The sequence below is a fragment of the Helobdella robusta genome (genome assembly GCF_000326865.2).
Source record: "Helobdella robusta unplaced genomic scaffold HELROscaffold_36, whole genome shotgun sequence".
In the NCBI taxonomy this organism is placed as follows: Eukaryota; Metazoa; Annelida; class Clitellata; order Rhynchobdellida; family Glossiphoniidae; genus Helobdella; species Helobdella robusta.
Window position 1 is genome coordinate 1,252,436 of NW_008704742.1, and position 15,000 is coordinate 1,267,435.

Genomic DNA, 15,000 nt, shown 5'->3' on the forward strand with positions numbered 1-15,000 from the left:
GATGATTTCGATCACCGTTAGAAAACGTTATGGCCTACGATGGTTTGGCCATGTGAAGCGAAGCGAAAACGATACAATTATTTCCGTTACCAAGCACAAGGAGACAGACGCAATGGATAGATCGGCTTGGAGACAGAAACTGATGAACGGAATAAAAAAAACCGACCATAACGGATGGAGACTATAAACGAGGATTGATTAATATACGAGTATTTATATGTATAAATATATATTAATATATAACATAAATATATATATTTATTTATATAACAAAAATATATACTCATGTATAATATATACATTCAAACAAAATAATTTCTAAGGCGTTACGAATTGCACTATGCCAGCTAGTAATAATAAAAAATAATAATAAATAATTGAAACTCTTTATTATTACGCCCAAAAAATCAATTATAAAATTAATCATAAAGTTAAAGTATATACAATAAAATAGAATAAAAAAGAAAAAGTAAAATAAAATTGAATCCAACTTCATTGTTTAGAACAAGCGTAGAAAGATAAAATATTTAAATGGTTATTAATTATTTCATGCTTACAAATTAGTTTTTATTACAAATCGAGTAAAATAATCTGAATAATATAAGAAGAAAACAAACTTGCTTATCTCTACATCCTATTTCAGCTCCAAAACTTATAAGAAGCCTGACGACTTCAACGTGTCCCATAAAAGCTGCCCAATGTAATGGGCGTCTGTCTTTTTTATCAAGAACATTTAGTGATGCACCTTTTTCTAGCAATAACTTTACCATCTAAAAACAAAATTTTCTGCTTATTTTTAATTATAATGGAAATTTCATAAAAGCATCTATATGCAAACACCATGCTCTTTAGAGGTATTCCGGATCTATACACGTAAGCAAGTGCATCTTCAACAGCCTTTCGAAAGTTGGTCAGAAAAACAAGCTTGTTTTAGAATAGAAGTAAGCTCTTCCATAAAAAAAAGAAGCGTGCAAACAAAGAACAAAGTGTGGGAAAATATGATAGATGAATAAAGTGAACATGACAAACAGAGGGTCGGAATAGGAGTCGTTCGGAGATTTTTGCCAAGTCGGAATTTGTTGAGGGGCTGGTCCCAGAAAAAAGTATTTAATTTGAAAAAAATTTTCTGAAAGTTTTTTCAACACCGTTTTTTGGAAGATAAATTTCTTTTCAGTATGTTTTAAAACATAAAATTTTATTAATTTTAAACAATTACATTGACTGATTTTAAGTATTTTTAAATATTTTTTATTTAGTAATGATAATAAGATAAAATCATGATGCAAAGTATAAAATTTATCTGGGAGTCGGAACCTGGAGTAAGGAGTGGGTAATTTTTACCCAGAGTCAGTCGGAATTTCTTGAAGGGCCGAAGTAGGAAATTTTTCATCCGACTCCGACACTCTAATGACAAGTCATAACATTAAAAAGCTATGTGAGTTGAGTCGTATTTGTTGAAACAATAAATTTCGAAACGGTGTTATTTTTAACAAGCGTACGAAACGTTGCAGAAGAGTGAATTGAAAACGTCAATAAAATGATATAACGGGTTAAAAGAAAAATTAAACATAAATGAAAAAACCTTTTAAAAGACTTTGTCGACCTGAAATAGTTATGTTGCATGTAAGGTGGGAGTAGAGGGGTAAATAAATAAAATGATATAACGGGTTAAAAGAGAAGCTGCACTGAACACAGGAATGCCATGTGATACAATTATGGCTCTATTAATTTGGATTGTCTTACGATCTTTATTGAACTTCCAGAGCATGACGGACATAAAAACAAAAGAAATAAAGAAAATTGTAAAAACAGAATGCAACATCCAAAAATGAAAACTGCAGAAAGTTAGGCATGAATGAAAAAACCTTTTAAAAGACCTTGTCGACCTGAAAGAGTTATGTTGGTAGTTAGATGTATGTAAGGTGGGGGAGGAGGGGTAGCCAATGAATACAAAAATATGCGGTATGAATGGTCAAGATTAAGTCTTAAACACATAAATTTAATGATCGATGGCCTAATGTCACAAGTGGATAAAATGAGTTTACCTTTATGAAAGAACCGATAAATAAATGAAGTTTTGTACTATTAAGACAGTGATTGATGGTTCACTGACAAAATGGCGCCAACAATAAATCGCGCTCGACAAATTAGCATCAAAACAAAAACCGGCGAAATAGCATTATTGGTAAAATTAAAAAAAAATAAAAGCATGAATGTTTTTTTTATAAATAATGTGCCAAACGCAAATCTTAAAAAATTAAACTGACATTAGTTAGTTTTTCGAAATAAATTTTTCAAAATACAAGAATAAAACCAAGTTTAACCAAACGATAAACGTTATTGCTTTATTAAACTAATTTGTAAGAGTTTTTAAAAATGTAAATTACAAAGACAAATTATATGAAATGTGACGTAAAAATTTCATTTGTGATATGAAGTAATAAGTAATGGCAATATTGTTCTTAGACGTTTATTCAGTTTGAGACATTTAGATTTGCTGACAGCTGTTTCGTTTTCCTGCATTTACTGAACAATTTTGGTTTCGGTAAACTCATGTTCTTTGAGAAAGAAATAAATAAGCTCGTAAAAATTCGGATGGTGATAATCAACAAACAGAATGCAGAAATGCATGATGCCATCCCTCAACTGAGTTATTTGTTCGTGGCAGGTTTTCTTGCACCCGATTCCGAACATTCCAAAAACCTTCGTGTCACTCGGCGATTTCGTTTTTTGCGACCAAAATAATTATTTCTTCTCAATATTCGTACACTTTTTCAATAAAATCGGGGCAAGCTTCCTTTATATCTTCAAATGCAGTGATGACATCCGCAAGCAAAACAAAACAAAGAGCTAGCAGCATTTTTACAAATAATTAAACGTTTTCATCTTCTCAATATGCAGTAGAAAGATTTTCTTCTTGCACTTTACCTTTCCAAGGTGGAACAAACAACTGAGTAGTTTGAAGGTTGGGATAGCGGTGCTTATTGCATTCTGACTAGCCTTTTTAAAATCCATCATAACACTTTCTGGAGTTACTGTCTGCAAAGAAACTTTTAATAACTGAGTTAGAAACAATAAAAAAGGAGAAAACAGAAAAATTTATTGCCAAGCAACGTGGAAACACCAAACTTGAGAAAGCCCTAGATATAGTCAAGTAGTTACATTTTTTGTCGATTAATGAATTACTACAACAATTACCCACATTTGTTATTTTCAATCCAGACAGAATACCACAAGATTGGAAAAATTTAACGAAAAACAAAAACAGTGATAAAATTAGAGAAAAACTGAATGAATTGACAGATATGAATAAATTGATATTGTCTGCTATACAAAAAGAACGAGATATCAATGATCAAAATTCAGTGACAATCATTTTCAATTAATTCATCACAATTCTAGCAAAATGTTTGTTTTGAGAATGCACAATCATCAATCAATGGTACATTGCTTGCAAGAAATAAATTTGAAGACAACAAAGATAACTTAACTTGTGGTCTAATAATTTTCGTACTTTAACCGAGTAGTTTGCGACAGTTTTAAACCAAAAAAAACAACCTCAGAAACAGCGAAAGTAGCACAAAAATAGCCGAAGATAACGTTGGGTCTCTAACACTTCTAGGTGTAAAAAATTTAAAAATAATAAAATTTTTACGGTCAAGAAACATCTGACGAGAAGAGCTTAATTATTGACGATTAGTTTTATCCTGTGATTTATCTGTTGATTAGTTATTGTGTTGTATTCTAACGATTTTTACGATCGAACGAACGAGTGATCGATAACGGCAATTGCCAGCTCTGTTTTCTTTCTAATAAAGTCATCTAATATAAGTCAATTTAGGAATCAAGAATCCACGTAAAGAGAAATAACCATACCCTACAAGTTCAAGGGGTCGGTTATAACAATATATTCATCAATGATTTGGTAAACTCAAGTACTCGTTTAAAATTTGTTATGTGTGCAGATACAACTATTACTCTTTTAAACTCTGAATTGGTTCATGTATCTTCTTGGATGAATTGTAACTTTTTAAAATTGAATATTTCCAAAACTTATGTTATTTTATTTGGACCCAAGATCGTAACTAATTTACAATCTCTTTCAATAATTTATAAAAATTCTATCATAGACAGAGTTGAGTTTATCAAATTTTAAGTTGCTATTATTATTAGTAACTTGAACTGGAAAGACCAAATTTTATATATCTTAAAAAAACGAGGGATTTAGAAGTTATTTATAAATTAAAATCTTTTTTTCTTAAGTCAATTCTTGTTAATCTTTATTATTCATTAATTTATCCTTACTTGTTATATCGTATCCTTATAGGTGGTCGTCAGGTTAAAACTTCTTTAATGTTACTAACTCGTTGCCAAAATTTTTTATCAGAATTTATTTTAACCTGAAAAAATTTGATCATATCTCTGAATATTTTATACCTTCCAAGTTATTGTCTACTAAACGGCTATATATTTTATGAGTCTTACTTTTTCTGTATAAACTAATAGTTATCAAAATGTATCTTCAATATCATTCTTATTTAATAATCACTTCATCACTCAATATTCTTCAAAACTTCTCACTCCAATATACAGTACTAATTTTTTTGCACTGTCTTATTTTTTAACTCTCGTTTAAATTTCGGTATCAAATTATAGTCTTCATTGCCTAATTATCTTACATCTGACATTAATATTTATAAATTTTAAAAAGGTATTATTAAATTATTGATATCAAATTGAATCATCAGTTGCTAAATTTTGACGTAAAATTGTGTGTATTGTAAATAGTGAATTTCGTTAAATTTTGTTTTTTTATAAATAATTTAATTTATTTTTCACAATCACTTGATAATTTGTTTGGTTTTGTTTTTTTAACATTACATTTGTATTTTTTGATTTGGACCACTACAAACCTATTCAGGCTTCTAGTCTTGAATTTGTTCAATAAATGTTCAAATGTTTAAAAAAAAGGTATTTGGTTTCATAATTTCACAAAGAGAATAAGGTGTTAACAGTGGCACTTGTTCAGGTTTACTTTTTTTTCAACTGTCCTCTGTAGGGCGTAATACGTTGGCGTCATTGTTGTTGATACAGCCGACAGGTTATGCACTGGATAATGATGCTCCTCGGTCTCTCAACAGTGGTCATACAATTATAATAATTTCAAGTCAACGCTTGTCATTTTTACAATTTCAATCGTAAATTGTCGTAATAAATAGAATAAGTTAATTATGTATGCACCCGCGAGCATAGCATCATACGGGTACGATGGTCTTTGAGTTTAAAATTATGTCATCGCGTAATAGCAGCGCGAGACATGGCACTTCTACTGACTAGGCTAACTCAGTGACCAATCTTGACGAGTCACCATGATTGATATAACCAAGATCAAGACAATGTAAATGAAAAGTGATGTAATATAATTAGTGACTTAGTAGGAGTGAAAGAACTCGAAAAACTCGTAACTAAGATAAATTTGAAACAGAGTTTTATGATAGACAAAAGGATTTGGAAAAGCAAAATGAACATCTAGTAGTAAAAGCAATACCGCAAAAGCGTACGCTTTTAAACGATGATAATGATCAATCAATCAATCTTCGATTAGCGTCCAGAGACCCAGTTTCCCGAAGTAGGACGTTGTTTTCTTTGCCATCAACTTTTTGCGCCAAATTAGACGATCAGTTGTATCCATTTCATTTAAATTTAAAGCTTTCATGTCTTGCTCGATTGTTTGCAACCAGGACTTCTTTGGACGACCTTTGGGACGTGTGCCAGGTACTTCAACATCTGCAAGAGAAGTTAAGGCACTGTTTCCACTTCGTTTGACATGACCAAACCACTGCAGACGGTGTTGCCGGCATTCGTCCTTTATATCATCTTAACCAGCACGACGCAGGATTTCGGTAGATTTGATGTGGTTCTTCAGACTAATTCGTTGCATCCATCGGAGCATTTTCATGTAGGTTCGTTGAAGTTGTTGTTCCAGTTTGGTTGTCATTGGCCATGTTTCTGCACCATATAACAACACCGGACGTATAACAGATTTATAAAGTCTTGATCGTAGTGGTAGTGGGATGTCACGCCGCATCAATATAGAAGCAAGGAGATGTCATTTATTCCAGGCTGCACGTATGCGTGCTCGAACGGCAGCCTCAGCTGTTCCAGTACAATCCAGAACATCCCCTTGATATTGAAACGATGTGACTTTCTCTACCTTAATGACTTCAAGAACATTGCTATGTCGAATTTGTAGTTGTAGATTGATGCAAGCAGGACAAACAAAATTGGACACTTAAGATTTGGAACCAATTATTTTAGAACAACGTTTGTGACACCACTGATTACACTGCTGAAACTTGATTGAATTGAATACCTACACCAGCTTAACAAACTGAACAGGGCCATCGTCCAGTAGCTGTGGATTGGATGGGTTCACCAGTGTTCATTGCTTTGGTTTTGCTGATGTTGACTTTGTATCAATGATCGGCGAGTCTGGTGTTCCAATCTTCAAACATCTGTGCTGCATTCTGCTCAGAAATGGCTTTTAAAACGATATCATCAGCAAATAATAGATTCCAAATGTCACCTGTGCGTATCGGTTTTGTGATTTCTTCCATCACAGTTATAAATAACAGTGGACTGAGAATCGAGCCTTGATGAACTCCAACGCCGATGTCAAATGCATCTGTGTTTCCAACCGTTGTGCTGACGAGAATCTTAGTAGTCGTATACATTTCCATCACAAGTCGAACAAGATATTCTGGAATGAGTTGTCGACGTAGACTCCACCTGATTGCTTCAAGAGGAACTCGATCAAATGCTTTTTCAAGGTCAACAAAAATGCGTGATAGTTGTTGATGCTTAGCGAGGTACTTCTCTTGCAATTGCCGAAGGATGTGAATTGCATAAATTGATGATTTCCCCGCTAGGAAACCAAATTGATAATTTCCGATTGTGATGTACGACGTTAATCTTCTCTCAATGATTTTCTCGACAATTTTCAGGACGTATACCCCAATATGATGAACAGTTCAATGGATCACCTTTGCCTTTGTATAGCGGGACTGTCATGCTATAGTTCCATTTAGTCAGCATTGAGCAATTTCTCCATACTTCACGGCAAAGTTGTAGTAACGTTTGGATACCTGCAGTACCAGTTGCTTTGATAATGTCATTTTTGAGTCCAGAAGGCCCTGCTGCCTGTCCATCCTTCATAGCGTTCAGAGCTTCTGTAAGCTCCTCTACAGTGATGTCTGGAATCATACTTATATGGGTGGAGCGTCAAAGTTGACATTGATGGGATTTGTTTAATTTAACAGACGGTTGAAGTATTCTCTCCACTGTAGCTTGATCTCATCTTGTTCAAGAACCATTTCATTTTTGTCGTTTTTGAAACATGAGGCACCAACTATGTCTTTTTTCGTACGCTTTGCTTGTTTTGTTATACGATACAAAGATTTCATTTGTTCATCTTTGCTTTTAGTGAGCCACTTTCTGCACTGATCTGTCCTAGCCAGTGCAACTTGACGTCTTGCATAGTTGTTCTTCTCACGGAAAAGATTTATAGTCATCAACAGACTTTGATTTTTGCCATTGCTTGTATGCAACTTTCTTTTCAGCTATTGCATTTTGTACACTGTCATTCCACCACCAAGTGTCCCGTTCATGCTGACCATTTGTACCAGTTTTCCCACAAACTGTAGTTGCAGCGTTTATCAAAACGGTTTTGTATGTACTCCAACCTGTACTGGCTTGCGATTGGTGATCTAACTGTGTTGCGGCAATCTGTTGAAATTTTTCTCGATGAATATTGCTTTTCAGCTTCCACGTTTTGATTCTCCGAGGCATTTGTTTAGACTTATGTTTTGACAATTCGACAACCAGGTCTGCCACAAAGAGTCTATGTTGGGCGACACATAATTCGCCAGGTATAACTTTGACATTTTTGAATAGCCTTCGGTGCTGTTGCTTGACAGCGAAGAAATCAATTTGCGTGGCAGATGGTCCACCTTTGTATGTTATGAGATGTTCCAACCTCTTTCTAAAATATGTGTTCAATAAACAAAACCCGCGACTTTCAGCAAACTCAAGGATGCGGTTGTCATCTTCATTCCGTTCTCCATAGCCAAATCCGCCATGTACTTGTCAAAACCATCTGTTTTCTCTCCAACGTGGCCATTGAGCATTGAGATCGCCTCCAATCAGGATTGTTTCAAATTTTGTAATTGTTGAGATGGTGTCAGAGAACGCAGCCCAGAAGTCATTTTTCATCTTTTCTGATTCGCCTGTTTGTGGTGAGTATGCAGAAAAAATAATCATTGTTTGCTTTTCTAGGCGAAGCTTGATCCACATGAGACGTGAATTAATCTTTTTAATATCCAGTACTTCTTGGGCTAGCGGTTCTCTGACAAAAATTACCAAAAAGTACCATAGAGGTGCCATTCTGAATTTTTCTGCAACATCCATCCGCTATTGCATACTTTCCAAGGATTCTTGGCACCTCTTGACCACTTAAGGCCTGCTGGAGACTAGGGGCCGTTGTTTTTCTTTGTGATGGCATAGGAATAATTTGGGGAAAAGTTTTTACATCCGGACACCCATCCTGACGACAACCACCAGTTATAAGCGGTGGGCCTAGCCTTTTGCTCAAAAGCACGCAAGGCAGCGTGGATGCAGTTTTATGTCATACCCAGGACCATAAACGATAATAATGATGAAGATTAAAAAGCTTGCAACAAACTTCAAGATGTCCATTGACCGCTGCATGATGAAGCGATGTTCTACCTGTCCTATCTGATATGTTGATGTTGGAAATATTAACCAGCAACAATTCCGCACATTTAACAGCGTTATTAGACGCCGCTACGTGTAAAGGTGTTTGATAGTTGACCTTGTCCCGGGCATTAACATCAGCTTGGTTTCTAAGCAATATATCCACGACATTCTACAATTTAAAAAATACAATGCAATGATTGAGCAATTTTTGAGTAATTTAATAAGATCAAAAAACACTTAATGTTTAACGACAGATCATGACTGTTTTCATTTTTTAAATATCAATTAAGTTTGAACAAAAAAAATTCAATTTATTAATAATTAGCTTCTCATTTTCCAATTTTATAGTTTAGCATCACCTCACTTAATTTTCCTATATCTTCTTTTAAACGTTGCTAAAACACTTTAAAGTATTGTCACTTTGGCACAATTTCATGATAGGCGACCCGCAAACATTTCCAAGTTTAATAAGCCAAACAAATAAGATTTTTCCAGCTTTTTATTGCTCCGCCTAAATGCAGTCAAAATTTACTAAAGCATTCCTTTGTGTTTAATGACAAACTTTTATCAAACCAGGGTTGTGCTTATTGTAAAAACTTATTCTTCATTGAAAACTAATTTACTAATCTAATTGACCAGATGGATTATTTGAGGAATTGTAAGTTCCGGTAAAATTTATTCATATTGTTATCATGCTTTGGCCTCCCGTATGCATGCTTGAACTCGTAAATAAAATTATTAATAAATTAATAATATAAAAATACTTTTTACTAGCATTTATTTTTCTGCTAGAAAAAATTTGTCCTAAGGTGTAATTTGCATTGAAGGGTTTTTGTCCGGGAGTTTTATGCTTATGGGTTTTTGCCGGGGGGGTTTTATCCGTCATTCAATTCAAGACAGTTCAAGAAAGTGAAAAAAACAACAACCACGTTATCCATCCTCTACTACCCCCAATCTAAACTACTATACACAACTTTCGTTAACGCAAGCATATCAATCAATCAATCAATCAATAAACCAATTAGCTTATAAAGCGCTATTTCCGCGATGTTCAATAGCGCTCCTCAATGAATTTTGAAAACAGATGGGTCTTGAGATCCGCTCTGAACTTCGCAAGTGATGGGGAAGTAGTCAGAGAAGTAGGTAGAGAGTTCCAGAGAAAAGGACCAGAAAAAGCAAAAGCAGATTTGGCAAAAGAGTGTTTAACACGAGTTAATAAAAAGCGAGAAGAAGAAGACGATCGTAAACCGGGGCGTTTAGGTTCAATTAATATATCTGATAAATACTCAAGAAATAATTTAGATTGAGACTTATACATGAACATGCAAATTTTAAAAATTATTCTATATTTTATAGGTAACCAGTGCAAGAGAACAAGATATGGAGATATATGAGATAAGAAAGGGGCACGAGCAACTAGACCAGCAGCAGAGTTAAAAGCTTTACTTAAAGGATAGAGTATAGAGTCAGGAAGACCATAGTAGAGCGAGTTACAATAATCAATCCTAGATAAGACTAACGAAGTAATAAGAAGGAGAAGAGTAGGATCATCAAGAAAAGGTAAAAGTTTTTTTATTCTACGTAGATGAAAGTAAGAGCTTCTAGCAACACTATTAATCTGAGAAGAGAGAGACATAGTAGAATCAAAGATAAAACCTAGACTACAAAACTTATGAGAGACATCAAGAGTTTTCGAATTAGGTAAGATAACAGGAAGAATAGTAATAGAGTGTTTAGATTTATTAAAACAAATTAATTCAAACTTAGATGAATTAAGTTTAAGACACATAGAGTCAGACCAGGCGATAATTGAAGAAAGACATAGAGATAGATTATGAAGAACACTATTGAGATTAGATGGAGGAAAAGAAGTATAAATGTAAGAATCATCAGCATATAGTTAGCTTCTCATAATTATCAAGTCTTCGCTCAATCACCTTTCAAGATAAGACCTTCATCACAAGACACCTTATATATATATATTAGAACTCAATAAAGTCACCACAAGACAATCAATCTTCGTTTAGCGTCCAGAAAATAAAGCTATTCATCAAATGAGAAGCTAATTATTAATAAAGCCATCACAAGACACCATATATATATATATATATATATATATATATATTAGAACTCAATAAAATTTTGTCATCTACCCAATTTTGTCTATTTTTTTCTATACGATCACTTAACTTACATACTAAGTTATTAACTAGTCTATTAATTATTTTATTTATTTTTTATTAAACTATTATTTCATTTTCCATACTATTCATGCTTAAACATTTATTTTACGTTATCATTTCATACTACTGCCATGCAGGTTGTAACAGATACCGATTTTATAAAGAATACAAAAAAGTTTGGCAGGGGGTTTTTGTTCTTGGAAGTTTTTGTTCGGGGAGTTTTGTCTAGAGAGGTTTTGTTCGGAGTTTTTTTTGTCCGGGAGGTTTTTGTCTGAAAGGTTTTTCACCTAGAACCAAAAAAATTGGAAAAAAATAGGAAACAAAAAACCATCACTCAAAAGCTGATATAGAAAGACCAGATATTGTCAACCACAATAAAAACAAACAATTGTTATTAATTTATATTCATTTCGGATCGAGGTTTTCAATGAAACAAATTAAGTTGAATGTTTTCGCTCATTTGGTATTTATAAACTTCTTAAAAAGTATTTCAACACAACGCAACTGTTGCAATTCGTTTGTATTGAGATTTGCTGTTATAGTGCGGCTGAAAACGTTGTTTCAACTTGAATTATCATCAGAGAGAGCCTACAATTTGCAATTACGAAAATTGATATTTCTATACAAGCTGATCAGAATGTAGCAATAAAAGAGGCCGAAAATGGAAAAATGTAAAGATCTAGAAAAAGAGAATTCCAGAATGTAAAAATGTAAAACATCTGTAATGCCAATAGTAGTTGATGCACCTGAGACGGTAACGAAACGTACGTTTAACCTCAAAACAAAATTTCTGGTGACACCAGGTTCTACGTACTTCAAAAAACAACTATTTTAGGAATCGCTCATATTGTCAAAATGTTTCTAGACACCAAATACAAACATGCTCAAATTATTAAATTACTTGTTGAAATCTTAGATTTTCACTTAAATTTGTACTTGGATGTAAATTTAAGATAACATTACGTACGTCACTTTTGGTAAAACACGCTCGATGTAATGGCGTCAACCATTTAGAATCTTTGGAGTTTATTCTTGCACCATTCAAAAGAAGAAGTTTGCAAATTTCAGCTTCACCACAAAAAGCTGCTGCATGCAAAGGCGTCCTCTTTTCTATATCTTGGTAGTTGACATCTTCTTTCTTATATAAAAGTGATCGGACTTCATCCGCATCTCCATGAAAACAAGCTTGAACTAAATTTGGCTGCAAATTTTATTAAGCAAACAATGAATTTAAATAAGAAAAATTTATATACAGTTCCAACAAACGCATAGCGCATATGTATCATTCGTTTCTTACTTAGTCACAATCAAACTTTTGCCACACAACATTATCTATAAGCATATTTGTATCATAATATATACAATATTTACAAAATAAACACTATAATCTGGTTTTAAATTTCGTTACGGTTGAATGCATGTAATGTGAGCACAGTTTTTAACATAAATAAAATATTGATTAAAGATTGAAATGATAACACTTTTTTTAAATTTCGGGTCCGGTTTGACGAGTTCGACAACGAATAAGAGTTCAGGTTCGGTTATGTTTGACATCAAATTTCTGGTTCGGTTCAAACATGGGCACACTGAATGAAATTATGCAATAATAAAGGTAACCCCGATGTAGATCGGGATCAGTATCAGACACAGGAAATACAAAAGCATCTATAAGAATTACCAAAGCATCAGGGATTCTCAATACTGAAGCAACGGTATTTATCAATGCATCGGGATATCATAAAGAAACAGATACATTGGTAAATCCTAGTTTATCGATAAAAATGAATAATATCGGTAAATATAATGTACTGGAACAGATGAAGCTGCCGTTGGAGCACGCATACGTGCAGCCTGGAATAAATGGCATCTTGCCTCTATATTGATGCGGCGTGACATCCCACTACCACTACGATCAAGACTTTATAAATCTGTGATACGTCCGGTGCTGTTATATGGTGCAGAAACATGGCCAACGACAACCAAACTGAAACAACAACTTCAACGAACCGATATGAAAATGCGCCGGTGGATGCAACAAATTAGTCTGAAGGACCTATCAAAATCCTGCGTCATGCTGGTTTACATGATATAAAGGACGAATGCCGGCAACACCGTCTGCGGTGGTTTGGTCATGTCAAACGAAGTGGAAACAGTGCCATAACTTCTCTTGCAGATGTTGAAGTACCTGGCACATGTCCCAAAGGCCGCCCAAAAAAGTCCTGGTCACAAACAATCAAGAAATGAGAGCTTTAAATTTAAATAAAATTGATACAACTGATCGTCTAATTTGGCGCAAAAAAAATTATGGAAAAGAAAACAACGTCCTACCCTCGGGAAACTGGGTCTCTGTACGCTAAACGAAGATTGATTGATTGATTGAATATCGGTAAATATCGATAAATCGATAACTTTTCAATACCGTTGCTTCAGTATTTTGAAGATGCAACTACAAATGAGACCCAACTAAACTCAAGAGTTTTCTTCGTATAACATTTCATAGGTTGAAAATGCGACTTTAAAATGTTGTTATATCCGCTGGAATGGTTGAGTTGCGCTATATTATTGTTACCTTGTAGAACTGTAAAATCTTTTAATTGTAAAACTTTCTAAAAGGTATTGTAAAAGTAGCGAGGTTGTAGTTGTGATTTATGTAGTTATATCAATCAATCAATCTCGTTTTGCGTCCAGAGTGCCGGTTCCCCGATGTAGGACGTTGTTTTCTTTGCCATCAACTTTTTGCGCCAAATTAGACGGTCAGTTGTATCCATTTCATTTAAATTTAGAGCTTTCATGTCTTGCTCGATTGTTTGTGACCAGTACTTTTTTGGGCGGCCTTTCGGCACCATATAACAACACCGGAAGTATCACAGATTTATAAAGTCATGATCGTGGTGGTAGTGGGATGTCACGCCGCATCAATATAGAGGCAAGGAGATGCCATTTATTCCAGGCTGCACGTAAGCGAGCTCAAACGGCAGCTTCAGCTGTTCCAGTACAATCCAGAACATCTTCTAGATATTGAAACGATGTGACTTTCTCCACCTTAATGGCTTCAAGAACATTGCTATTTCGAATTAGTTGTTGTGGATTTATGCAAGCAGGACAAACAAAATTGGACTTTCAAGATAAATTACCAATTATTTTTGAACAACGTTTGTGACAACACTGGTTACACTGCTGACACTTGATTGAATTGTTACTTACACCAGCTTTACAAACTGAACACGGCCATCGTCCAGTAGCTTTGGATTGGATCGGTTCACCAATGTTCATTGCTTTGGTTTTGCTGATGTTGACTTTGAATCCATGATAGGCCAGTCTGGTGTTCCAATCTTCAAACATCTGTGCTGCATTCTGTTCAGACGTGGCTGTTAAAACGATATCATCAGCATATATTAGATTCCAAATGTCGCCAGTGCGTATCGGTTTTGTGATTTCTTCCATCACAGTTATAAATAACAGTGGACTGAGAATCGAGCCTTGGTGAACTCTAACGCCGAAGTCAAATGCATCTGTGTTTCAACCGAGAGTCTTAGTATTCGTATACATTTCAATCATGTCGAACAAGATATTCTGGAATGAGTTATCGACGTAGATTCCACCTGATTGCTTCACGGGGAACTCGATCAAATGCTTTTTCAAGGTGTACAAAAATGTGTGATAGTAGTTGATGCTTTGCGAGGTACTTCTCATGTGAATTGCATCAATTGTTGATTTCCCCGCTAGAAAACCAAATTGATAATTTCCGATTGTAATGCACGACGTTAATCTTCTCTCAATGATTTTCTCGACAATTTTCAGGGAGTGTTCTAACAGACGTATACCCCGATATGATAAACAGTTCAATGGATCACCTTTGCCTTTGTATAGCGGGACTGTCATGCTATAGTTTCACTCAGTCGGCATTGTGCAATTTCTCCAGATTTCACGGCAAAGTTGTAGTAACGTTTGGATACCTGCAGTACCAGATGCTTTGATAATGTCATTTGTGAGTCCAGAGGGCACTGCTGCCTTTCCATCCTTCATAGCTTTCAGAGCTTCT

General features: G+C 34.5%; 1 protein-coding gene across 1 annotated transcript in view; it reads right to left on the minus strand.

Moving 5' to 3' along the window:
• Positions 1–11,071: 11,071 nt before the first annotated feature.
• Positions 11,072–15,000, minus strand: part of HELRODRAFT_176132 (hypothetical protein) — a gene marked incomplete at both ends in the record, with an annotated part of 5,294 nt that continues 1,365 nt past the window's right edge. The window contains 2 exons of the mRNA XM_009023458.1: positions 11,072–11,245; positions 11,926–12,159. Coding sequence (XP_009021706.1) covers positions 11,072–11,245; positions 11,926–12,159 — 408 coding nt within the window. The remainder of the gene's footprint in view (positions 11,246–11,925; positions 12,160–15,000) is intronic.